This window comes from Nycticebus coucang, chromosome 4 (genome assembly GCF_027406575.1).
Source record: "Nycticebus coucang isolate mNycCou1 chromosome 4, mNycCou1.pri, whole genome shotgun sequence".
Classification (NCBI taxonomy): domain Eukaryota; kingdom Metazoa; phylum Chordata; class Mammalia; order Primates; family Lorisidae; genus Nycticebus; species Nycticebus coucang.
Genome location: NC_069783.1, coordinates 47,182,873 through 47,210,801, shown reverse-complemented (window position 1 = coordinate 47,210,801; position 27,929 = coordinate 47,182,873). Strand labels below are relative to the sequence as shown.

At 36.3% G+C, this 27,929-nt stretch overlaps 2 protein-coding genes across 3 annotated transcripts in view; one reads left to right on the top strand and one right to left on the bottom strand.

Moving 5' to 3' along the window:
* LHCGR (luteinizing hormone/choriogonadotropin receptor) overlaps positions 1-9,403 on the top strand; it is a 74,615-nt gene extending 65,212 nt beyond the window's left edge. The window contains exons 9-11 of the mRNA XM_053588935.1: positions 161-346; positions 3,939-4,019; positions 8,251-9,403. Of these exons, the coding sequence (XP_053444910.1) occupies positions 161-346; positions 3,939-4,019; positions 8,251-9,403 (1,420 nt within the window). The remainder of the gene's footprint in view (positions 1-160; positions 347-3,938; positions 4,020-8,250) is intronic.
* The window catches only part of GTF2A1L (general transcription factor IIA subunit 1 like), a 77,876-nt gene continuing 54,605 nt past the window's right edge, over positions 4,659-27,929 (bottom strand). Inside the window, exons 7-10 of one of the 2 annotated variants that reach the window (XM_053588937.1) lie at positions 26,718-26,978; positions 25,990-26,079; positions 22,635-22,738; positions 4,659-4,833 (exon numbers count right to left, since the gene is read on the bottom strand). In XM_053588937.1, coding sequence (XP_053444912.1) covers positions 4,830-4,833; positions 22,635-22,738; positions 25,990-26,079; positions 26,718-26,978 — 459 coding nt within the window. In that variant the 3' untranslated portion in view covers positions 4,659-4,829. Of the gene's footprint in view, positions 4,834-22,469; positions 22,739-25,989; positions 26,080-26,717; positions 26,979-27,929 lie in introns of those variants that run through there. The other variant, XM_053588936.1, reaches the window with a different exon arrangement.

Below are 27,929 nucleotides of genomic sequence, written 5' to 3'. Positions count from 1 at the left end.
ACATTTTAATGAGAGTAACTGAAATGGAAAATCAGGGGGAAAGCAAGATGAAAAAAAGATTCCTCAGAACCCTGACTGATACTGTTGTTGAGAGGAGGTTTCATTCTCTGAATAAAATGTATAAAATAAATAAAAAGCCTTTCTTCCCTTTACTGTTCAGGGATGTTTCTTCTACCAAATTGCAGGCCCTGCCGAGCTATGGTCTAGAGTCCATTCAGACACTAATTGCCACATCATCTTATTCTCTAAAAAAATTGCCATCAAGAGAAAAATTTACCAATCTCCTGGACGCTATGTTGACTTACCCCAGCCACTGCTGTGCTTTTAGAAACTTGCCAACAAAAGAGTAAGTAAAAATAAATAAATTTTTAAATTTTTTTTAAAAAGAAAAAGGTAAAGGCTGCCACTGCCAAGCTGTGCAGAAACTCAGATTTCAAAATGTTCACTGGGTAGACAGCCCCCTGCTCCTTCACTCCTTGCCTTTTAGGCCAACTCTACAGCCACGGGGTCACTTCGAGACAGACAGAAGAAAATAAAATGTCCTATTCTCTTGTGAAAATCGTTGCCAAATAGTTGATTCGTCCTTCAGCCAGAAGACCTCTGTAGCCAATTCTGGGTAAACTGAATTATAGCCTGTTTTAGCAATTGCAAAATGGAGTACAAAACCTGCATCTCCAAGATCAATTCGTTCTAATCCTTATCAGAGAGCATCATTTTTAATAAAGTGCAGGAAGTAGGCCCAGGAGGATAAAACTTAACTAATGTCTTCACCTTTCATTTAAAAAATGGACACAAAATATTATAGATTTTTTAAGGCTATTTCTCTCCCAGAGAAGAGCATCTTCTATTTCGGAACAGAATCTCAGCTTCCTAAGTATTAGCTTAGTATGGGAAACAGAAAGGGAATGAGCTCCTGGCGGGTGTGTGTCCAGGGGAAGGTACCTTACTGATTCACTTAAATTCAGAATGAGTGGCAAGGTGGCAGAATTTCATTCTTTTCTTAGAGCATTGTTTTCCAGACATTTTGATTGAGATGCATAGTAAGAAATACCCTTGTTTACACTGCAATCCAATACCTATCACATGTCACTTAAATAATGCAAAGCAATGCTTATTTTTATGTGATACACCTGGATATATTCTTGTCTATTTCACCCTATTTTATGTTTGTGATTAATGCCAGTTTTCATGACACACTAAGGGGTCACATCTCACAGTTAGAAAAACATTGCCCTAAAGGGTTATTATTACAGCCTAAGGAGATATTCTCAATCAATTAATTAAACAAGGTACTGAGTGATACTAAGATACTGCTATCTTTGTTTGTAATTAATCAATGAGCATGTATTATTTGTGCCTTGCATAGGAGGTTTGGTTCTACCTAAAGCCTTTAGGGTAGCTGAGAAAACAAAATGCTTCCTGTATTCAGAGAGTCATACACCATTAAATGAGCTTCAAAGAACATGAATTGAACACTTACTATGTTCCAAACACCATGCAAAAGTCTGAAGATACTAAGATAAGTCACAGACAGCTGTGTTAAGCAAATGTTTTGACAGAGCTGAGAACAGAACAGAGTGCTCTGGGAACACAGAGAAAGGAGGAGCTTCCAAATGGCAGCAGGGCTTACAGAGGCTCCTGAGGGAAGGGACCTAGGCTGAGTCTTGAAGAAGATGAGTTGCCCAGACAAGAGTAAAGAAAAGCATGCCAAGAGAGACAGAATGGTTCACGTGAAAACACAAAGGCAAGAGACCATAGATCGAAGTCATTCAGAAAAACTGGAACAAGAAGATTTATGGGTACACAGAGGAAAATGAGTCAGGAGAGGAAACCAGGGAAATGTGCCCATAATGGCCTCTGAGTGCCAGGCCAACTTATGTAGAGGATGGAGACCCATGAAGAATTTAAAGCAAAATTACTCAGATTTTCTTCTATAAAATGTCACTCAGCAGGGTGGAAGATGGATTAGAAGTTAGCAGAGCTGGCAAGTGACTGAGTAGGTGAATGATACAGATTCTGGCTTATAATAAAGCTGGTCCTGGACACCTGGACTTTTTTGGCGAAGAGGTCACATTTTCATGAAAGAGATCAACTACTTCTGGGCAGGAAAAAAAAAAGGACCATGCAATTATGAACCAGTATCAGAAGAGACGGGAATGTAGTTACATGGAGGTTGCCTTGACTGGAATTACAAACTTAAACTGACTGCCTCTGCAACCCTTAAAGCTGGAAACTTTAAACATTAGTGAGGATAGAGAGCCTAAATGCGGGCTTCTGGAATGTCTGTGCAAACCCTAAGTCACTCTTCTAACAGGATAATACACACAGCCACCTGGTCTTAAGACTTCCTTGGTATCTATGGTCAAAATTTCAAAGAAGAGCAGACAGCACCTGGTACTATTATCCGAAGGCCAAGAATACCCACATTTCCTGTTAATTGTGGATGTGTTCACAAACAATCTCTCTAAGTGTCACACGCAACACCAGCATTAAACACACTCAGTTTAACCCAAGTTTGAGGATTTACAATACTGACCCAATAAAACACATTAATTTTTTAAAATAAGTCCAGAGGTCAAAAAATTCTGATATATTCCCCACTTTCCTGCTTTTGTACAAATTTATCCCTACAAGAAATTGTCTCATCAGTGTAACCTGGCTTATTGTACCCTCAATGAATCCCCAACAATAAAAAAAAAAAAAAAAAAGAAATTGTCTCATTAGTATTAGAGAAGATGAAACACAGAGAGGTCCAGTCTGAACTGCCTCACTTCTCTTCCTCCTCAGTAGAGGCTGACACTCCTACAGCCTGCCCTCTTTCCCCCCATTTCCATATTCATTTGTGCCTCCCTTAGGCTTCATCCCTACCTAAGTACTCCCTTACATAAATAAGTAAAGGCCTTCTTGTATTTTCCTGGCATTTCTCCTCTTTCCCTCAGGTAAAATTCTTAAAGTGAAAGATGAAGCAGTAAGGAGCTTCCATGTTTCTGCACATAAGAAAAAGAGCCTAAAATTCACATCAAGTATCAGCTCCAACATCTAGCTGGAACATATTCTTCTTAGCAAAGTATCTCAAGAATGGAAGAAAATGTATGCAATGTATTCAGCCCTACTATGAAACCAATTTATAGCTTTCTTATGAAAGCTATAACCCAGTTATAACCTGAGAATGTGGAGAAGGGGGAGAGAGAGGGGAGAGAGGGGGGAGGATGGGTAGAGGGAGGGTAATTGGTGGGACCACACCTATGGTGCATTTTACAAGGGTACGTGTGAAATTTACTAAATGTAGAATATAAATGTCTTAACACAATAACTAAGAAAATTGGTGGGTCCACACCTAGGGTGCATCTTGGAAGGGTGCAGGTGAAGTTTACTAAGTGTAGAGTATAAGGGTTTGAACACAATAATTAAGAAAATGCCATGAAGGCTATGTTAACCAGTTCGGTGAAAATATTTCAAATTGTAGATAAAACCAGCACATTGTACCCCATGATTGCATTAATATACACAGCTATGATTTAATTAAAAAAAGAAAGAAAGGACATGCCCAGTTGTATAATTCAAAGCCATGAATTCCAAATGGTTAGTTGTTAATCAAAGCTGATCCAGAAAGGAGAGCAGGAAGGGAGCAAACCTTAGCACACCGCAACAGTAGCGCACTGAAAAATCCATGATTTGCTATGAAGATTTCTCTTTCATCTCTAGAACCCATACAAAATGTTTAGTATCCAGAAGCATCTTATCCAAGCTAGAAGTACTCTAATGACAATTCAGAAGCCTTTCAGTCTTTCCTCAGGAAGGGTTTCAATTAGGACAATAGCGTAGAACATGATTCTGGTGTAACAGGTAAAGAATCTGGATGAACAAAGTGTAAATAAGACGCATGATTGGGTTTAAAGACCAAAAGCTCAACTGCCTTTCAACCTCTTCTCTTTCAGACAGAATTTTTCATTTTCTATTTTTGAAAACATTTCCCAAGAATGTGAAAGCATAGTAAGGAGATCAAATAATGAAACACTGTAAGTATTTACATGCAAAGAAACAGAAGTCATCTTTTATGCTGTGTGCACCTTATTATCAATGCCAATGATTTTCGTGGTTAGAGGGATGTTTGCAAGGTATTTTTTAATAGTTTAGAAATGAGAATTTTTTCTTTGCATCTGGCATCTAGCTAAATTTCTCTTTCAACTGTTAAAAAATCCTGTTTATCCTAAACGTTTATTTTCTATTAATTCTCAAAAATTAAAATTTTCTTTGTAGATATTTTGATATTATATACTAAATGATAATTTCATTGTAGAAATTTTCACTAGTCAATGTCAGCATCCCTTCCACAAAGATTAACTGATTACAAACATAACTTCTAGAAGAAATGTAGGCCACCTTGACTACAATCTTCTCCTGGGCTTTTAATTACTCTTAATGCTATCACTAACATACACTGGATGGGAGCTGCATTTTTATTCTACTAATTTTTTAACATTTTTCTGCTATAAATGTTGGCTGCCTTGGCATTTCACTTAACTTCAAATGTAAAAACGCTTGCTTTGAAAAATCTTCGTGTCCCTATGACACATGTATGAAGATTTAGTAATTTTATTATTCCCCCATGTTTCAGATTACAAAGCTAGAGGCCCCTCTGAGACTCCCGCCCAATCTCTTTATTTTCTCTTCTTTTCCTTTCCCACGAATCTCCTGGTTAGAAGCAGCAAGGTGGTATGATGAAAGGACCCTGAACTTTGTGGTTCCTCAGAATTGGATATGAATCCTTGGCAGGAGCACTCATGTAACACGGAGTATCACTGGACAAAACTTTTGAGACGTTTTCCTCACCTGTGTGGAACAGCATACAAAATATCACTTGGTTTTGAGAACCATGAAAATGAAAGGAGTTATTAAAGAATGTGACAGCCCCGAGGGTAGATAAGTGGTATTCTGTCTCCTTCTTTTCCTTTTCTTTCATTTAGGTCTGACACCATCTGTCCTCCAGTGTTCATTCTCATCACCCTTCCCACTCTTTTCTCAGTCCCTTCTGCAACTGTAAGGCTTTATTCTCATCAACAGGTAACCATTTCTGGATGATAGCCAAGGAATGATTGTGGGGAGGGGAGATTTTGATCCACCCTCAATAATCAGCCCCCACCCTAAGCCTTCTCAAATGAGCACACAACACTGCGTCTGCTACGCTAGCCTTGCTTTAAGCCAAGTCCCCTAATTTCTAGCAGCCCCAAAGCTAACTAACATAATCTAAGTTTAAAAAGTCTTCTCCATGTGAACATATTTTTATGATAAATCTCCTACCTCCACTTCCCACCAGATGCTCATTTCCAAATCCCTGAAGTTTAGAAATTCTAGAGCCAAAAATTCTAAGCCTTCCCTATTCTCTCAAGACAATGCATCCTCCCTGCTGGGCCTGACACCACTGAACTCCTAAAATCCCCGTCTTTTCTTCTTTCTCTCTTGTTGTCCTTCCTCTAACTTAATATTAAGTCTGTGTGAGTCCATTCACATGCCCTATCCTAGCCTCCAGTACTAAAGATAGCTCCACGCTGGGCTTTGTCAATAAGCAGGTTGCTGTCCTCAGGAGCCATCCCAGGACACAAATTAGGTAGCAAGAAGCAGGTATTTGGTTGGAAGACAAATCAGCAATGACGAAAACTGCCAGACAAATGCCTAGAAGGGGAAAAAAGGCAAAAGACAAGAGAAAGGGAACATATTTTCTTGTTGATATAAACTATTCAGATATTGTAGTAGAATTTTTAGAAGTTTTAAATTAGTGCTTTTAATAGCTGAAGTAGTTTTGATAAGGGGAAGGAGTAAAGAAAATCAGAAATAGGTGAAAAGTTTCTACCTGCTTTAATAAAGGCTACTATTTTGTATAAATCATAGAAAATACCAGGGTCTGGGGTAAAGCCAGGGTGTTAACACCCTGGAGGTGGTGCAGGGACCACACTTTGAACAGCACTGAGAGAAAATGAAGTAGAGGAAAGGCATCTGAACTATGGATATGACGCCTATGGTGCTGCCACTGTCCCCCTGAGGGAGCTTGGGAAAGTCACATCCTTTAATCTTGGTTTTTAAAATACTGTCTAATGCTAAGAAACTAATGATCTATTTTCTTTAATATTTCTCTGTAACTGGCTTCTCTCTAAAGATTAAAAAACAGGTAATTACATGAATGTCCATGAAACAAGGACAAATTTTTGCTTACAAAGATATTTAAGACCGAAACAGAAGAGGTTCCCATGAAGTCTTTTTACATAGCTGTAGCCCTTTTCTACTTCCAAAGTGGGCTCTACGCTAATAACACATTTTTGGAGTCCCAAGTCACAGAGTTTCTAAATCTGTGTCCATTCCCTTCAGTATTGTATTTCTCAAAACAATTATTTTAGCCACTCACTGAGTAACGTATATACTTTCCAATATAGACAATGAGAAATTAGGTTTTGAAAGTAAAATACTCTTTTAACGTGTAAGTAACCATAATGTTCCTTATGCATCACACAAATATGTATTATGGCCTTGACAGAAAGATGCCCATTGCTCCAGTTCCCAAGGTTGTGTTAGCAGAGAGTGGGCAAAGAGAAAACCTGTTGAGCCTACGTGCATCGTGCGGTACATGCTCATTGTCCCTGCATCCTCTCAATTTCTTTCAGAACCTGAAAATCATCTTGGTTTAGATATATTCACTCCACAATATTTATTCTATGAACACTCTGAGCCAAAACTGTGCTAGGCACTGGGATTTTAGAAGTAAATCCTCACCCCTACCTTCAAGAAGCTAATAGACAATTGGGAGAAGACAGACATGCATCATCACTTAATTCCACTGTTTTGATAACCATAATACTAAGTTCAGCACTGGCGAGAGGAAGAATAATACTTGGGGAGTGAAATCAGGAAAGGCTTCATAGAAGAACTTGTCTCTATGGATGAGCAGAAGGAAATTCCAGGTAGAAGAAAGAGCACAAAGGCAGAGGGATGAAAACAGGGGAATTCGGAGAGCTAGAAGACATTTCATGAAGGTTACATGGGGTATTTGCAAGAGATGATTATAAAACTCTAATCTTTATCGTGTGAAGAATTATTCTAAACATTCTACACATATTAATGCACTTATCTTTAGCACCACTCTAAGGAAGGTGTGATTATTATCTCTACTTGGCAAATGAAGAACTTGAAGCACAGAGATTAATTAACTCTCCCAGGTTTATACAGCCTCTGAACATCCATGCTGGGACTGCATCCTGGCAGTCTAGCTCCAGAGAAAATTCATGCCCTGAATTTTTCTAAGAGTTAAGACTGGGGAGGTATGTAAAACCCAGACCAAAGATAGTAGTGGAGGTCATCACAGGGAGTCTAGATTTTATCCCATAACCATGAGAACCTGGGGAAGGTTTTAGTTGGGTAAATGAAATTAACAAATTTGTATTTAGGAGGACCATATAAGATGGACTAGGCGAAGGCTAAAATTGGAGGAAAGATGTAAGGAAAAAACTAATCTAATTGCCCCATAAGAAAGGATAAAAACCTAGACTCAGGAAGTAACAGTGGCATTGAAAGTGGCCAAGGAGGGACCATTCCTTTACTAGGGACAGTCCACTTTCTGCCTTTGACTCATACCCCTAAGAAGTATCTATTTTCACTTTCTTCCTACTGTCCACAACCATACTTTTCCTCTTTTCGGAGGTTTCTAAGAATCTATCCTTGGTTCCTATTTCTCATTGGGATATTTGATAAACCAGGGACTTAAGTGCAAACAAGTCCACCACTAGCTGATGATTTTTCAACAACATGAGCCTTCCAATTCCATTTATGTTCTACTACAAACAGTTCAGTACCAGTTTTGCTAGCAACTAAATGAGATAAATGGCTAAGAAAATGCCAAGAAAGGATTCTTTTATATTTAGTAAGCATATCCTGTGTCTCTGAATGTGTTTTCTAAAGAAAATCATCCTCTGTAAGCAGCTTCATTAAGTCTTTGCCTCTATGAGATGTATATATATATATATACACATACATATATTAAAAGTGTAAATGGCTTTTCATTCCCTTCTTAAGGAACTTGTATATCAAATCAAGAGTTTTCTGATAGCTTAACAAATAAATGTAAGGCTAAGACTACTGTGGCTTTGTTCCCTTTGTTTCTTAGGCTTTAAAAAATCATTAAGGATGATTCTTGAATTTTTTAAATACTCAGAATCGTAGAAATTCTCTGACATTTACATCAAGCCAATATTCTTCTTGCAGTTATTCTGCCATCTTTGCTGAGAGTGAACTGAGTGGCTGGGATTATGATTATGGTTTCTGCTCACCCAAGACACCCCGATGTGCTCCCGAACCGGATGCTTTTAATCCCTGTGAAGATATCATGGGCTATGATTTCCTCAGGGTCCTGATTTGGCTGATTAACATCCTAGCCATCACGGGAAACGTGACTGTCCTCTTTGTTCTCCTGACCAGTCGTTATAAACTCACAGTACCCCGATTTCTCATGTGCAATCTCTCCTTTGCAGACTTTTGCATGGGACTGTACCTGCTGCTCATTGCCTCAGTTGATTCACAAACCAAAGGCCAGTATTATAACCACGCCATAGATTGGCAGACAGGGAGTGGGTGCAGTGCTGCTGGCTTTTTCACTGTATTTGCGAGTGAACTTTCTGTCTACACCCTCACCATCATCACTCTAGAAAGATGGCACACCATCACCTATGCTATTCAGCTGGACCAAAAGCTGAGACTGAGACATGCTATTCCAATTATGCTAGGAGGATGGCTCTTTTCTACTCTAATTGCTCTGTTGCCCCTTGTGGGTGTCAGCAACTACATGAAGGTCAGTATTTGCCTCCCCATGGATGTGGAAACCACTCTCTCACAGGTCTACATATTAACCATCCTGATTCTCAATGTGGTAGCCTTCATCATCATTTGTGCTTGCTACATTAAAATTTATTTTGCAGTTCAAAATCCAGAAGTGATGGCTACCAACAAAGACACAAAAATTGCTAAGAAAATGGCAATCCTCATCTTCACTGATTTCACCTGCATGGCACCTATCTCCTTTTTTGCCATCTCAGCTGCCTTCAAAGTGCCCTTCATTACAGTAACCAACTCTAAAGTTTTACTGGTTCTTTTCTATCCTGTTAATTCTTGTGCCAATCCATTTTTGTATGCGATTTTCACAAAGACATTCCGAAGAGATTTCTTTCTGTTGCTGAGTAAATTTGGCTGCTGTAAACATCGGGCTGAACTTTATAGAAGGAAGGATTTTTCAGGTTATACCTCCAACTGCAAAAATGGCTTCACTGGATCAAATAAACCTTCCCAGTCCACCTTTAAGTTGTCCACATTACACTGTCAAGGTCCAGCTGTCCCAGACAAGACTTGCTACCAAGAGTGCTAACTATTATATCAGTAATATATTATGGAATTGTTAAATCTGTAAAAGAAAATTACCAGGAATTTTCTTGGTTTTAGGAAATTATTCATAGGGACATTGGGCAAGAGATCTCTACTTAGCTCAAAGAGTGGTCCATGACCACTGCCAGTCTAAAAACTACTTGTCATTGGCACATGCCGTAAAATACATAAGCTGAGAGTATTTAGAAATTTTTACAGCAATTTTGACATAGTTATTTTGCCTACTGAATCTAATAAAAAAAACTGAGGTAGTATTTTGCATGTCTTTGATTTTTTCATTTCATCTTTGCAGCAATTTTTACTGCATTCTACAAAAATATTAATTCATAACAGATTGAAAATTATAAATAACTGGCTTTTTTTCTCCCATAGTTTTAGAAACACACTCCAGAGATGCTCTATCCAATCTGGTACCCTCTAGCCATACATGGCTACATTAAAATTAAATAAGGTGTAGTTTCTCCATTGCACTAGCCACATTTCAAGTTCTCAACAGCCATATGTGACTACTGGTTACTGTGACAGACAGCACAGATACAGAACATTTTCATCAACACAGGATGTTCTATTAATTCTATTCTAGAGATGTATCTTTTTTCTATCTAGATTCTACCTATTTAAAATTTAAGATAAAGGCATATTTTAACCTATTTGCTTGGTATAGTGTTTTGCCTCTAAAGAACAATGAAACATCTAACAAAGGACGTGAAAGATCTATATAAAGAGAACTATGAAACTCTAAGAAAAGAGATAGCTGAGAATGTTAACAAATGGAAAAATATACCATGCTCATGGTTGGGAAGAATCAACATTGTTAAAATGTCCATACTACCCAAAGCAATATATAATTTCAACGCAATCCCCATTAAAGCTCCACTGTCATACTTTAAAGATCTTGAAAAAATAATACCTCATTTTATATGGAATCAGAAAAAACCTCGAATAGCCAAGACGTTACTCAAAAATAAAAACAAAGCAGGAGGAATCACGCTACCAGACCTCAGACTGTACTACAAATCGATAGTGATCAAAACAGCATGGTACTGGCACAAAAACAGAGAAGTAGATGTCTGGAACAGAACAGCGAACCAAGAGATGAATCCAGCTACTTACCGTTATTTAATCTTTGACAAGCCAATTAAAAACATTCAGTGGGGAAAAGATTCCCTATTTAACAAATGGTGCTGGGTGAACTGGCTGGCAACCTGTAGAAGACTGAAACTAGACCCACACCTCTCACCATTAACCAAGATAGACTCTCACTGGATTAAAGATTTAAACCTAAGACATGAAACTATAAAAATACTAGAAGAGAGTGTAGGGAAAAACCCTTGAAGAAATTGGGTTGGGTGAGTTTTTTATGAGAAGGACCCCCAGGGCAATTGAAGCTGCTTCAAAAATACACTATTGGGGGCGGCGCCTGTGGCTCAGTTGGTAGGGCGCCGGCCCCATATACCGAGGGTGGCGGGTTCGAACCCGGCCCCGGCCAAACTGCAACCAAAAAATAGCCGGGCGTTGTGGCGGGCGCCTGTAGTCCCAGCTACTCGGGAGGCTGAGGCAAGAGAATCACTTAAGCCCAGGAGTTGGAGGTTGCTGTGAGCTGTGTGAGGCCACGGTGCTCTACCAAGGGCCATAAAGTGAGACTCTGTCTCTACAAAAAAAAAAAAAAAATACACTATTGGGACTTGATCAAACTAAAAAGCTTCTGCACAGTAAGTAAAGCAAGCAAACAGCCCTCAGAATGGGAGAAGATATTTGCAGGTTATGTCTCCGACAAAGGTTTAATAACCAGAATCCACAGAGAACTCAAACGCATTAGCAAGAAAAGAACAAGGGATCCCATCGCAGGCTGGGCAAGGGATTTGAAGAGAAACTTCTCTGAAGAAGACAGGCGCACAGCCTTCAGACATATGAAAACATGCTCATCATCTTTAATCATCAGAGAAATGCAAATCAAAACTACTTTGAGATATCATCTAAGTCCAGTGAGACTAGCCTATATCACAAAATCCCAAGACCAGAGATGTTGGCGTGGATGTGGAGAAAAGGGAACACTTTTGCACTGCTGGTGGGAATGCAAATTAATACATTCCTTTTGGAAAGAGATATGGAGAACACTTAGAGATCTAAAAATAGATCTGCCATTCAATCCTGTAATCCCCCTACTGGGCATATACCAGAAGACCAAAAATCACACCACAACAAAGATATTTGTATCAGAATATTTATTGCAGCCCTATTCATAATTGCTAAGTCATGGAAAAAGCCCAAGTTCCCATCGATCCACGAATGGATTAATAAATTGTGGTATATGTACACCATGGAATATTATGCAGCCTTAAAGAAAGATGGAGACTTTACCTCTTTCATGTTTACATGGATGGAGCTGGAACATATTCTTCTTAGTAAAATATCTCAAGAATGGAAGAAAAAGTACCCAATGTACTCACCCTTATTATGAAACTAATGTAGGACCTTCACATGAAAGCTATAACCCAGTTACAACCTAAGAATAGGGAGAAAGGGGAAAGGGAGGGGAGGGAGGGGGAAGGAGGGGGATTAATGGGATTACACCTGCGGTGCATCTTACAAGGGTATATGTGAATCCTAGTAAATGTGGAATGTAAAGGTCTTAGCAAAATAACTAAGAAAATGCTACAAAAGCTATGTTAACTAATGTGATGAAAATGTGTCAAACGATCTATGAACCAAGTGTATGGTACCCCACGATCATACTAATGTACACAGCTATGGTTTAATAAAAATAAATAAATAAATAAATAAAGATTATAAACTCTCCATAAGTAAAAACTATGTCTGAATACATTTTGTTTTTCTATCTCCTACCTCAGGATTTTGACAAAGGTACACCAAAAATGTACTGAGTTAGAATTGCTCTGAAGTTATGAAATCAGGAAAAAAAATTCTGGAGCCTACATTATTTATTTAAGTGAAAGAAAATATTTAAATATTTAAAAATAATTAACTTTCATCATTTCTACCCTTTGAAGGGTTATAGAAAAAGACATCCAATATTTGCTAGAAAGTTACTTAGTAGAATTGGCTCTTATAGGGCAATGAAACTATTGATAATTGCAGTGCTTTTTGCAAGCTCCTTTGACTTTTTTTACAGTAACCTTTATTGAAAGGTAATTATCTGCCGAACATCTTCATAAATATGCTACATAATTTAACCCATTTAATTTTCATAAAACTCTGTGATATAGATACTATTCCTATTTTTAGAAGAGCAAAACTTATGATTTACTGAAGTTCTCAAAACTAATAAAAGATCCAACTAATAGGATTCAGACTCAAAGCTCTGATTCAGAACCCTAGCCTCTTAATCACTGACTCCCATACTGGTAGATCATAGTCATCCAAGGGTTTTATTTGCATTCAGAGTTCTCAAACTTGCCCCAACATTTTATAATAAAAATTTTCAAATGTACAGAAAAGTTGAAAGAATTGTATAGTGTGCATCCTTAGACCATCACTGAAACAATGCTTTACTATATTAGCTTCATTACTTATCTACATAATTATCTACTCATTATCTATCCTCAACCCATGTTTTTTATGCATTTCAAAGTAATTTGCAAATATCAGTGTTAACCCTGAACACCTCAGCACTCTTATTAACCAACATTCAATATTTATGTACATTTTTAAGTAAAATTTATGTATGGTGAAACAGACAAATCTGAACCATGTCATTTACTGAGTTTTGGGAAATGCCTATACCCATATAACCCAAACCTCTCTTAGGACATAGAGCATTACCATCCTTAGACAGTTCCCTCAAGCCCTATCTCCATGAATTCTTCACCTCCAGCCCCAGAGGTAAGAATGGCTCCAATTTTTCCTTCCATAGATTACTTTTGCCTATTTTAGATCATCATATATACTTTGGTGTAAGTCTTCTTTGACTCAACCCAATGTTTCTGCTACTCATCTATGTTATTGCTTGAATCAGTAGTTCATTGCTAGTCATTGCTGATTAATGTTCCACTGGATGAATATAACACTGTTTCTGTCCTTCTATTGATGTATATCTGTTATTTCCAGTTTTTAGCTCTCCTTTGACATTTTTTTTACATATGCATGTGTTTACTAGGCTTCCATTTTTTGCTTTCACAAAATTAAAAGGCTTAAAATTTAATAACAATAACAGTGTTTAAGATAAGAACTAGAAACAAAAACCTCAAAGAACGAACGAACATAAACACATTCAGAAAAGAAATCAGACAATTGCTACATCAAAATATTAAGCAATAATAATAATAATGAAAGAAAGTAACATTCACATTGTCAAATAAGAGTATGTCTATTACAGAATATGCTTTGACTCTGAGATTCAGTATGGAGTCATCAGTTAACAACTTATTATTTTTTTAAGTCTCAAAAAATAGACAGTTAATACTAATAAATAAATGTAAAAGATAATTTCAAAAAACAGATCATGCCAAATCTTATAGACAATAGAAAAAAAAAGAAATACTTTAAAATAATTCTACTTGATCTGGATACACCTGATATTAAAATTGGAGAAAATATATTATTATAAAGGGGAAAACACAAACATATTTCACTTATAAATGAGGATGCAATATCCTAAACAACATATTAACAAGTTGAATTAAAAATTAATGTTTAAGTAATGCACTTTGGTCAATATTAAACCCAATTTATGTGAGAATTAGTCACTATTTTCTTTTCTTGTTTTTTTTTTTTTTCTTCTTTTCCTTTTCCTCATCCCCTCCCTCATTCTCTGTCTGGTCTCCCCATTCCCCATGCCCCACTGTGTCATTAATTGTCCTCATATCAAATTTGAATATATAGGATTCATACTTCTCCATTCCTGTGATGCTTCATTAAGAATAATGTGTTCCACCTCCATTCAGGTTAGTACAAATGCTGAAAAATCTCCATTTTTTATGGCTGAATAATATTCCATGGTATACATATACCACAGCTTACCAATCCATTCTTGGGTTGAAGGACATTTAGGTTGTTTCCACATTTTAGCAATTGTAAATTGGGCTGTGATAAACAGCCTAGTACAAGTGTCTTTAAGAAGACAAGAAATAAAAAAAAGGAAATCATTAACTTCCTTGAGTATAACAACAATGAAGACACAAGTTACCAAAACCTATGGGATACAGCAAAAGCAGTCCTGAGAGGAAAATTTATCGCTTTAGAAGCCTACATTCGAAAATCAGAAAGAGAGTGCATCAACAAATTCAAAAGCCATCTGATGGAATTGGAAAAAGAAGAACAATCTAAGCTTAAACCCAGTAGAAGAAAGGAAATATCCAAAATTAAACCAGAAATTAATGAAATTGAAAACAAAAGAATCATTCAGAAAATTAATGAAACAAGGAGTTGGTTTTTTGAAAAAAATAAAATAGATAAACCTTTGGTCAGACTAATATGAAACCAGCACATTGTACCCCTTGATTGCACTAATGTACACAGCTATGATTTAACAATAAAAAAAAGGTAAAATCTCTAGTAACCTCAATCAGAAATGATAAAGGGGAAATAACAACTGATGTCACAGAGATACAAGAGATTATCTCTGAATTCTATCAGAAACTTTATGCCCAGAAATTTGACAATGTGAAAGAAATGGATCAATATTTGGAATCACACCCTCTTCCTAGACTTAGCCCAGATGAAATAGATCTCCTGAACAGACCAATTTCAAGCACTGAGATTAAAGAAACAATAAAAAAATCTTCCCACAAAAAATGCCCTGGTACAGAATGCTTCACACCAGAATTCTATCAGACCTTCAAAGAAGAGCTTATTCCTATACTGCAGAAATTATTCCAAAAAATTGAGGAGGAAAGAATCTTCCCCAACACATTCTATAAAGCAAACATTACCCTGATACCAAAACCAGGAAAAGACCCAAATAAAAAGGAGAATTTCAGACCAATTTCACTAATCAATATAGATGCAAAAATTCTCAACAAAATCTTGGCCAATAGATTACAGCTTATCATCAAAAAAGTCATACATCATGATCAAGTAGGTTTCATCCCAGGGATGCAAGGCTGGTTTAGTATACACAAATCTATAAACGTCATTCACCACATCAACAAAAGCAAAACCAAAGACTATATGATCCTCTCAATAGATGCAGAAAAAACATTTGATAAAATCCAGCATCCTTTTCTAATTAGAACACTGAGGAGTATAGGCATAGGTGGCACATTTCTTAAACTGATCGAAGCTATCTATGACAAACCCACAGCTAGGATTTTACTGAATGCAATAAAACTGAAAGCTTTTCCTCTTAGAACTGGAACCAGACAAGGTTGTCCTCTGTCACCATTACTATTCAACATAGTGATGGAAGGTCTAGCCAAGACAATTAGGCAAGATAAGAAAATAAAGGGCATCCAAATGGGAGCAGAGGAGGTCAAACTTTCCCTTTTTGCTGATGATATGATCTTCTACTTAGAGAAACCTAAAGACTCAACCACAAGACTCTTGGAAGTGATCAAAAAATACGGTAATGTCTCAGGATCTAAAATCAATGTCCACAAGTCAGTTACCTTTGTATACACCAACAACAACCAAGATGAGAGGTTAATTAAGGACTCAACTCCCTTCACCATAGCCCCCCCAAAAATGAAATACTTAGGAATACACATAACAAAAGAGGTGAAGGACCTCTATAAAGAAAATTATGAAACCCTAAGAAAGGAAATAGCAGAGGACATTAGCAAATGGAAGAACATACCATGCTCATGGCTGGAAGAATCAACATTGTTAAAATGTCTATACTTCCCAGAGCAATTTACTGATTCAACGCCATCCCTATTAAAATACCAACATCTTACTTTCAAGTCTTAGAAAAAATGATTTTGCATTTTGTATGGAACCATAAAAAAAACCATATATCTAAGGCAGCTCTTAGTAATAAAAATAAAACCGGGGGTTATCACTATACCAGATTTTAGGCTGTATTACAAGGCCACAGTGGTCAAGACAGCATGGTACTGGCACAAAAATAGAGACATAGACATTTGGAATCAAATAGAAAACCAAGAAATGAAACCAACAATTTACAGCCACCTAATCTTTGATAAACCGAACGAAAGTGTCCACTGGGAGAAAGACTCCCTATTCAATAAATGGTGCTGGGAGAATTGGATATCTATATGTAAAAGACTGAAATTGGACCTGTACCTTTCTCCACTCACAAAAATTGATTCAAGATGGATAAAGGACTTAAATTTAAGGCATGAAACAATAAAAATCCTCAAAGATAGAATAGGAAAAACACTGGAAGATATTGGGCATGAAACAATAAAAATCCTCAAAGATAGAATAGGAAAAACACTGGAAGATATTGGCCTGGGGAAAGACTTTATGAGTAAGACTGCCATGGCAATAGCAGCAATAGCAATAAACAAATGGGATTTAATTAAACTGAAAAGCTTCTGTACAGCCAAGGAGACAACCACCAAAGCAAACAGACAACCTACTCAATTGGAAAGGATATTTGCATATTTTGAATCAGACAAAAGCTTAATAACCAGGATCTATACAGATCCAATTAATCCACAAGAAAAAAACCAACAATCCCATACATCAATGTGGAAGAGAGATTAATAGAATCTTCTCTAAAGACGACAAACGAATGGCCAGCAAACATATGAAAAGATGTTCATCATCCCTAATTATTAGAGATGCAAATTAAAACCACCCTGAGATATCACCTAATCCCAGTGAGAATGCCTGTATCACAAAATCTCAAAACTGTAGATGCTGGCGCAGATGTGGAGAGAAAGGAACATTTTTTCACTGCTGGTGGGACTGCAAACTTATACAACCTTTTTGGAAGGAAGTATGGAGAAACCTCAAGAACTCAACCTAGACCTCCCGTTTGATCCTGCAATCCCATTACAGGGCATCTATCCAGAAGGAAAAAAAAACAAACAAACAAAAACCTTTTATTATAAAGATACTCTCCTTTGACATTTTATTAAATAAATGTATAGACATAACTAGACACTTTACACCTCCCAGTCTGTTTTCAATCCTTACACCATTATGTAAAGTGATTCAAAGAGATTATAAAAGATTATAAACTTCATAAAATCTCTTCTCTGTAATGTTTTTTCAGATGTCTGACTTTTCTGTCTTATAACCCGTTACCTGTCTTTATTCAATGCAGTCTTATCTCTTATAGGCTAGTGTTGTATAATTTGTCTCAGCAATACAACAGAATAGTAATCAGTCATGCTGCTGAACATCTACACAAACTTTGATTTATATATAAACTCCAGAACCACAACAAGAAGAAAGAAGAAAGGAAAACAAAGAAGAAAATAAAATCTATCCTCATGTAGAAACTTTAAATTACACACTCGTATATACAGTTTGAGCCCAAAGTATCTATATGTGTACTCTGAAGATAACTTTCATGATCTTTTGCGCAAAGTGATCTTTATTCTCTACATCATAATTTAAGTTTTACCTTAAACTATAGAGTCATTTTACTATCTCTCTCATTTTCATCCCCATATCCTTTCTGTCCCTAAGACATACCAGTTATTCTTTTGAATTGTCTTCCACACTGGTTATTTTATGTTCCTACTGTCATACGCATGTGTCATTTTCCCCTTATTCCTGAACTACTATCTTATCTCCCTAATTTTTCACCCAGGTAATAAATGGCACGCTCATTTATTACTTATTTCTCCCTCTATATGTGTATATTTATCCTCAAGTCTAATCACATAGCAGGTGATTAGTAATTATTTAAACTGAGTCACCTTTTTTTTGAGACAGAGTCTCAAGCTGTCACCCTGGGTAGAGTGTCATGGTGTCACAGCTCACAGCAACCTCCAACTGTTGGGCTCAAGCAATCCTCTTGCCTCGGTTTTTCTATTTTTAGTAGAGATAGGCTCTTGCTTTTTGCTCAGGCTGGTCTGGAACTCATGAGCTCAAGCAACCCACCCACCTTGGCCTCCCAGAGTGCTGGGATTATAAGCATGAGCTACTGCGCCCAGCCAGCTCTGTTGCTTTTATAACTAAAATATGAAATTGTCCTTGTTAAGAAGCATTTCCTGTATGAGACAGTTTCATCAAAAGCATGAATATTCTTATTCTGTGTAATCTCTCATATCCAAATCATTAAAAAGTTAGATGCTCAATGAATTTGTATTTCTATATATTTTTTTTTTACTATGTTTGATATTATCACTGACTGGTAAGCTGCAAAATGACTACAAAGGGTTAATCAATCTAGAACAACTCATCCAAATTTACAAAATATTTTAAAAGGCATCGGTGTTTTCTCCTACATTGATACCATTTGCCATAAAGTACACGGGTTTAGTTTCCTTAAAAAAAATTAAGTCCAGATATAAATTAAGAATCTCTGTCACAAAGATTTCAATAAATGTGTACATAATTAAAAATGATCTTTTCCTCAAAATGTGCAATATTTTTATTAACTATTTTCCCCTTAGAGTTATTACCATGGACTTTCTACTTATAACTTAGCTTCCTAGTTATAAATCACAAATCACAAAGTTCCCTCTGGCTTAGCGTATATTTACATGAAACTCAGGATAATATTAACCAAGTAATATGAGTCGAAAAAAAACCTTCCTCTAAATCCCTGCTTACCACCCCAATTAACTGTTGCTATTCATTCAAAAGTTATTAGTTTTCCTAGACAGCTTAAATGATTAAAACTAAATATGTCAATTAGAATGTGTTGCTGCCCTGTGGAGTGGGAGCTGTACAGGTAGGTGAGTTTATACACGTTATAGCCATGACTGAGGTATTCAGCACACTGAATAAAACAGGTAAAGTAAATGTGCCAGGAAAGGTCAGTTTGTAGGTCCCTAAGAGACTGACTCTATGCAGACCCAATAAGATCTTACTGAGTCATACAGGGAGAGGTAGAAAGCACATAGGAAAGCCCTCTGGAGGGTAAACATGAGAAAAAGAAAAAAATTGGCATAGAAATTAGGATACATTACACTTCCACAAATTTCCTTTAAAACAGCAAACTGTAATCTCTACAAAGATACTCTCTCCACCTATAAAAGGATGCAGGATGACATTTACCAAGATAATGTCTTTATAAGAACTTAAAAACATACTTTATGGTATTTTCTTTTAAACAAAACAGGAAATGTTTCCTTTGGACATAATGAAGAGGTTTCTAAAAGTAAAAGCAATATGACAGCAAAGCCAAACTTCAGGTAAACTCCCCCAACTTACAGAGTTTGAAGAATAATCGTCTCTTTCAGAATGGACTAAGATTTGTCTCAGTGTATCTTTACCACACAGGTTAAAAAAATTCAACTGTGAGTAGTGAAATCAATTTAAGTTTTTAATCAGACTAAAATAATCAAATAGATAATACAGAAGGCTATCAATGTGCTAAAGGCACACATGATTTTCTGAAAGTTTCATTTGTGTGATGTGTGTCAAAGTACATACAGAACATACTGGATTATTAAAGTATATATCTTAGTGGGGGTCCTGGCCAAAAAAATATTGAAAATCATTGGTTGAGACAATTTCTTAAGAACTAGGATTTTTTCATAGCATTACCTGAAACTAACAAAAAGGCACTAGATCCAAAATAATTTGGTGATCTCTTAGTTCTCTCTGTAGTCACCATGAAAACTAGCATCTGTCATATTAATATGTAAGGAAAATTATTGTTTTGTGTTTGGTCTACTTTTTATTTTTTTGCATTTTTTAAAGGTGAGAGGTAATGGGTATGTAGAAACACAAATAAGACTACCATCTCTAATGACAAAATGTACCACACAAAAAAAGAGAACCAATATAATAACAGCATTTGTATTATAATATACCATTTTTAAAAATCACTGAAGCAAAGTCAGATTTTTTTTTTTTTAGATACAGGATCTTGCTGTGTTGCCCAGGCTGGTCTCAAATTCCTGGCCTCAAGCAATCTTCCCACCTCATCCTCCCAAAGTGCTGGGATTACCACCTGAGGCACTGTTATTTGGCCCAAAATAAGATTATAAAGTTGACAAGTGAAAAAGAAGAAAGGAATTTTAGAAACAAATTATGATTGCCTCTACCCAGGCACTTGAACCAACATATTTAAACCCCAATTCCTAGGTGAGTAAACATTGCCAATAAATTCAGCCCTTAATTTGCAAAGGTTTGCCTAGGGTAAATACAGTGACGGGGGTGGGCCTGGGTGGAAAAAAAAAAACAGGAAGACTAGAAAATATACTACTTAGCCCTGCAGGGGGTACTATTCAGAGACAGACATAAAGAGTAAGTACTGGCTGCATACAGTGGCTCACCTCTGTAATCCCAGCACTTTAGGAGGCCAAAGAGGGAGGACTGCTTGAGGCCAGGAGTTTAAGACCAGCCTTAGCAAGACATTGTCTCAACAAAAGAAAAAAAAAATGTTTGTTTTTTTTAATTATCTAGGTACTGTGGCACATGCCTGCAGTCCTAGCTACTTGGGAAGCTGAGGTGGAAGGATCATTTGAGCTCAGGAATTCAAGGCTGCAGTGAGTTTATCATCATGCCGTTACACTCCAGCCTGGACAACAGAGCAAGAATCCTGTCTCTAAAAAAAAAAAAGTTTTTTTTTAAAGAATATGTGCCCTCTTTTTGCTTTCCATGTAGAAAAGATGGACATTTCATGGTAGTCAATGCTCTTAAAAAGAACTCATAGCTCCTGAGAGTTCTATATAAGGATTTGGAATAGCAGTGGTAAGAAGAAAAAGAACAGTCACTCTGAGGACACAGTGGGCATAATGAGAGAATATAGTTGGGGAACCAGCCACTCACCTACTCACTAGTAATAAATGAATCCTCACACAACTGCCAACTTTAGGCCAAAGACAACAGCTAGCCCATCCATGTTATTCAGGACCCAGAAGAGACTGATCCAGATTTTGAAGAAATACACCAACGGCTGAGCCCTGAGTAGGATATATCAAGTGGTGGAATAAATTAAACTCCCCATGGAGGGTTGCCCTGTACCAAGTTAGATCCAGGTATTTAATCCTTAGAGAGCTTTTATAGACCATAACCTACTTATCCCTACATTGCTTTATATGGGAGTGTTACTGTCCTGAAAAAAACCAAACACCATTCAGGGCCAAAACCAGAGGCCTCAGACGTAGAGACCTTGGGTCCCTCACCCATTAACAGAAGCAGAATGATGGGGAAAATGTCCCTTTGAGGGATTTGAATCTACCAAGGAAGAGAATACTAAAAAATAGCTTACTAGATATTAATTTACTTTGTTTTTATTGCTACAGGAAAATGAGAGCTATTTGTTTTAAGTGTGTTCTCTCTGTTTGATTTCAAGACAGCCTTCTTTATCTCAGATGAGACTGCTAAAGCATAAGGTTCCTGAAGAGAACATTTCATCTTGACTTTTGTTTTAGAAAGCCTAAATTTAAGATGGGATTCCCGGTTAGGAAAAAGAAAAAGAGATACTGACTTTGAAGGGGAATTTGCAAAGGGGGTCTTCCACTACAAGAAAAAAAACAGAAAAAAGTAGAGAAAGAGTAAAAACACACCATGATTTGGAAAAAGAAAGAAGTCTGAAATTTTAAGAAGTACAACAAGAACCAAACCTGCTCCCTCCCAATTCCCCAGGGACAAATGAAAAACCTAGGAAGGCTGATCTTTAACTACCAGGATCCCAGCCACAACGAAGATTTTCATGTTAAAATAAGAGAATAGGCATCTGCTTCCAAGGTGACCAACAGGGCTTACACAGTGGCATTTTACCAATGTAGTCTGAAGACCTGGAGAAGCCTTTCTGGATGTCTCACTACTTAAAAGACTCCCCAGGACCTTGTGTAACATGGCTTAGTGACAGGTGGGAGGAATATCCATCCCAACCCAATAACTAAGGATGACTTTACTGTGAAGGAAACTTGGAATCTGATATAAATTTTCCTTCAAGAATAAAGAATTTTGACATTTCTTAATGCTGATGCATCTATACTTAGTGATGGTATTTTTAAAACTATTAAAACATAAAAGAAAATAAATAAAAATTGTGTATTTGTATCTGCATCTGAATTATACTTTTATTAAATTCCATACAGTGAACTAAAAATTTCAGCAGCTCTGTGCTGGACTATATTTAAAATAAGTTCACAATATGCAACATAGTCCCATTGATGTTTACAAAACAGATGTTCTAAACTCATAAGGTTTACCACTCAGCATCACCAGTGGCTTTTGCAAATACATAGTCTCTCCCTCCAAAACACATAACACCATCTTTCAAATAGAATTTCCATTTGTTCTTGCTTCGATGAATCTAGAGGGAGAAAAATAGTCTAAATTAATTAATTTCACCATTAAAGATCATTAACATTTCTTTGCTATGGTAAATGGGATTACTGTGACCCTAAATGTTAGTTCTTATAAAATAAGACTTCAAGATATTTTATTCATTCATTCAACAAATATTTGAGTTTCTACGTATCATATAATGTTTTAAGGCCTAGAGATATGTTAGTTTAAGATATATATAATAAACACATGTTTATATATTATACATTACATATATAAAGAATATATACTATTATGTAAAAGAAAAAAAAAACAGAACTGGGTCAGGCACAGTGACTTGTAATCCTAGCACTCTGGAAGGCCACAGCAGGAAGATCACTTGAGCTCAGGACTTTGAGACCAACCTGAGCAAGAATGATACCCATCTCTAACAAAAATAGAAAGAATTAGCCAGGTGTTGTGTTGAGTACCTGTAGTCCCAGCTACTTTGGAGGCTGAGGTAGGAGGATCACTTGAGCCCAGGAATTTGAGGTTGCAGTGAGCTCTGATGATGTCGCTATACTCTGCCCAAGCTGACAGAGCAAGACTCTGTCTCTAATAAATAAAAGAATCCTTTCTCCTTTGATGAGTTTACAGTTTACTGGGGGTTGGGGGAACCTTAACAAGTAGATTATATAGACTATTAAAAGGTGATAAGTGTTATAAAAAATATATAGGAAATGAAAGACCAGAAATATAGAAGTAGTGTTGCAATTATATAAACAGGAGAGTCAAGATGGACTTGACTTTTGAGGTGATAGTTGAACAAAGATGTAAAGAAGGTGAAGAACAAAGCCAGGCAGATACTGGCACAAGAGCATTCCACGCAAAGGGAATAGGAACAAAAGGTCCTGGGGAGGGGCATGCTTGGATTATTCAAAAGCAGTAAACAGTCCAATACATCTACAAAGGAATAAACAGAGAATATGGAGCTAATATTATCAGGAATGAACAAGTGGTGTTACATTGTGAGGAAGTAAGTCATAACAACACACTGAGCAAGGTCAGAAGATACAATTTATAATCTGTTAGATAAATTTTGTAAGCTTTTTTTTTGTTAGCCTTTTTTATAAGTGCCTCAACCCATGAAACTAGTATGATAGTGGAAATAACTGAAATGCCAATCAACAAACAGAAAAATGAAATGTGGTATATCTATTGACTATTATTAGCAATAAAAAGGAATTTAGTCCTAATAAAATGAAATGTGGTATATCTATTCATAGACTATTATTAGCAATAAAAAGGAATTTAGTCCTAATACATGTTATAACATAGATAAAACTTTAAAGTATTGTGCTAAATGAAAAAAGCCAGGTTTGGTACCCGTAGTACAGTGGTTATGGCACCAGCCACATACACCAAGGCTGGCAGGTTCGAACCCAGCCCAAGCCAGCTGAACAACAATGACAAATGCAACAAAAAACAGCCAGGTATTGTGGTGGGCGCCTGTAGTCCCAGCTACTTGGGAGGCTGAGGCAAGAGAATTGCTTAAGCCCAGGAGTTAGAGGTTGCTGTGAGCTGTGACACCAGAGCACTCTACCAAGGGTGACATGGGGAGACTATGTCTCAAAAAAAAAAAGAAAGAAAAAAGCCAGTAATAAAAGACCACATATTATTACTTTTGTACAAACCCTAGAATACGGAAATCCAAATAAACAGCAAGGAGATGAGTGGTTCCTTAGGCCTACAGGAAAATGGGTAGATACTGCAGTGAGAACTGAAGTATGAAGTGATGAACACGTTCTAAAATTGACTGATAATCATTGCACATATCCATGAATATGCTAAAAAAAATTGAATTGTACACGTTCAATAGGTGAACACATATGTTAGTTACCTTAAAGCTGTTCTTAAAAAGACATATATTCGTGAATTAAGGGCTAAAACTGCCTATTCTATTACACAATCACAGCTATAGTGTTTTAAAAATATAGCTGGGATCACACTTGTGGTGCATCTTACAAGGGTACATGTAAAACTTAGTAAATGTAGAATATAATTGTCTTAACACAATAACTAATAAAATTCCAGGAAGGCTATAGTAACCAGTGTGATGAAAATGTGTCAATGTATGGTGCCCCATGATCGCATTAATGTACACAGCTATGATTTAATATTAATAAAAAAAAATTTTAATAAATAAATAAATAAAAATAAAACAAAAGCAATACACATTTTAGTTGTTAATGTTAAATTACTAATGTCTAGCCTTGAGAGACACCTTCAACTAACCACCAAGTCCCACTGACTTGGTCTATCCAGAACCTCTGACTTTTCCACGTTCTTACAATGCTATCCTCAGTCCAGGCTCTGGTTACTTTATGTATGCCCTACTTTTATTTTTCTTAACCATTTGCTTTTTCCAATTAAAATAATTAAACCCAATAACAGTTTTCTCAATATTACTTTCTCAGAAGGCTAATGTACTGCTCACCAAGTTTGGATTTGTTCTACCAGCATTCACGATATCCCAATCTCCTCTCTACTCTGGCCTCCAACCCACCTTTACTTCCTAGTATTGCACATCCAGTAAGAGAACATTTTGTTCAAGCAGAGCTATCTCTTCACTACCCATTAAGCACACTACATCCATTTGTTTCTCTGCTTTTTATCAGGCTATTCCACTCTGAATGCCTACTCTCTGTACTTATCTATACCCTACAAATCCTGTAAGGCCCATTTCAAAGCTCCACGTTGCCCATGAAGGATTTGTGAAGAACTCCAACTACAAATGATTTCTTGTATTTCCTAGCCACTTTCAGGATTTATGATCTGTGCTGCATATGTTAGAATGTGATTTATGCGCCACTTTTAACATCTGATTTACCTGTCACACATTTTAGTTGCTGATTTACCTGCCACCTTATTCTATGTCATTCTAGTATTCCATAGAAACATCTTGTTTCACCTCCTCAATTATAAGAGGGACTTTATGTAACAAATGCAATCAGTGTAACCTGGTTCTCTGTACACTCAATGAATCCTCAACAACAACAACAAAAAAAAGATTGTCACCTCCTTAAGACAAAGACTACCACTTTTTTGGTATCACTGAGACCATATAACACAGGGCTAGACCCAAAATATACCATCAAAATTTAAACAATTAAATTGATGTTTCGAGATTCATTTAACTGTGAACTATAACTCACCATCACATTTCCTAACATTTTACTTAACTTTCTACTATAAATGCAGTTAATAAACCCAAAGTTCAAAAGGTGACTCTAGTACCTTATCATACTGACAGACGATTACATTTTCTGTGTCAAACAGGTCTGGCACATCCTGCTCGCTAACATCATCTCCAGAATTTAAAGGGTCCTAAAGATAAAAGATGATCACATTAAAGAATTACATGATGCTTCACATTTTTTTAAGATGGAAAGCCATATAGAAATAAAGAAACTTGAAGCAGCAGCATAGAATTGTACTAAAATTCAAATAGCCTGAGTTTGAATCCCAGCTTGGCGACTTAATTATTTATATGACTGGCTTTGGGTAAGTTAATAAAATTCCCCATTATCTCAGTTTTCTCATCTGTAAAATGAGAACAATAATAATATACATAGGACACTGATACTATTAAATAATATAAGGCAGGTTAAGACTTAATATTATTACCAGGTACAGACATAAAATTATATATACCATAAATGATAGCTAATACTACTTACACATTTTCTAATTACCATACCCCACCCAGATTTTACTGCATTTATTAGAGTTAGAGAAAATCTATATGATTAGTTATATAACCTCCTTCTAGTTAAGACGAACAAATACAGAAGCCAATTCCTAAATACTTAATACTGGTTTCAACTGCACTTCAAGATTAAACGGTTTAAACATCAGAATACAAGTAAGTCTCACTTAAGAGACTAAAGACAGGATTAATCTTGTTATTCCTTTTGGCTCCATACTATACTAAAATGTAAGTGTTACAGATAACTGATCCTCACCTCTTCCACATTGGCTACTTTGGGGTCTTCATTATCACTACTGTTTGCAGTTAAATCTTCATTTGATACACTGTCAGCTTCTTCTTCAAGCACCTTCAGATCTCCTGCATCAATAATCCCTAGAAATTCATTCTCTTCTACATCTTTTGTACTTCCTATTTCTTCATTGGAAGATGTATCACCGGTTCCATCTATTTGAATTATTTCATTAATATCATCATCAGTTTCTTGAATGCTTAAATCCATCTGAGAATTAGAATCCTAAAAAGAGAAAGAAATGCAACAAAGTTCTTCAAGTCAAAGTATATAAAACATGGAAGCAGAATATAAAATTACTTTTAACATTCTATAAGTATTACTTTAATATTTAAAACAGATTTCTGCCTTATAAAATGATGTTACCTCCTAATGTTGAATTTTAGAACATCCCTAACATTTCTATGTAACATAGGAATAATTTTTTAATTATAAATACAATCACAGATAATAAATGATCCTTGTTTTCAAATAATATTTACCAGTTTTACATATACTACCTTAAACTTACATAATACCTGTATGTTTTAACTATTTCATTTGGTTCAAAACAATAATTCAATGAAGTAGAAAAAATAAATGGCATCATCTTAATGAATAAAGAATATACTAAGGATTATTTTAGTTCTTTTTTTTTTTTTTTTTTTGCAGTTTTTTGGCCAGGGCTGGGTTTGAACCCGCCACCTCCGGCATATAGGGTCGGCACCCTATTCCTTTGAGCCACAAAGGTGCCACCTACAAAGGATTATTTTAAATAAGCCAGGCACAGAAGGACAAACCTTGTATGATTCCACTTTTGTGAAGTACGCAAAATAAGCAAATTCAGAGTGACAGAAAATGAAACAGAGGTTGCAAGAAGCTGGAAGGAAAAAGGGAATGCCGAGTTACTGGTTAATGAGTATAGAGTTTCTCTTTGAGATGATGAAAAAGTTCTAGAAATGGGTAGTGGTGACAGTTGTACAACACTGTGAATGTACTTAATATCATTGAATTGTACATTTAAAAATGGCTAAAATGGTAAAGTTTATGTTAAATTTATCTTACTACAACAAAAATTAAAAATAGAGAAAATAGAAAGGGAATTTAGTAATCACCTCTAGGCACATCAATAGCTCTTATTTTTATTTATCAAACCCAGCTAACAACTGAACATCTGCTAAATATTTTATAAGCATT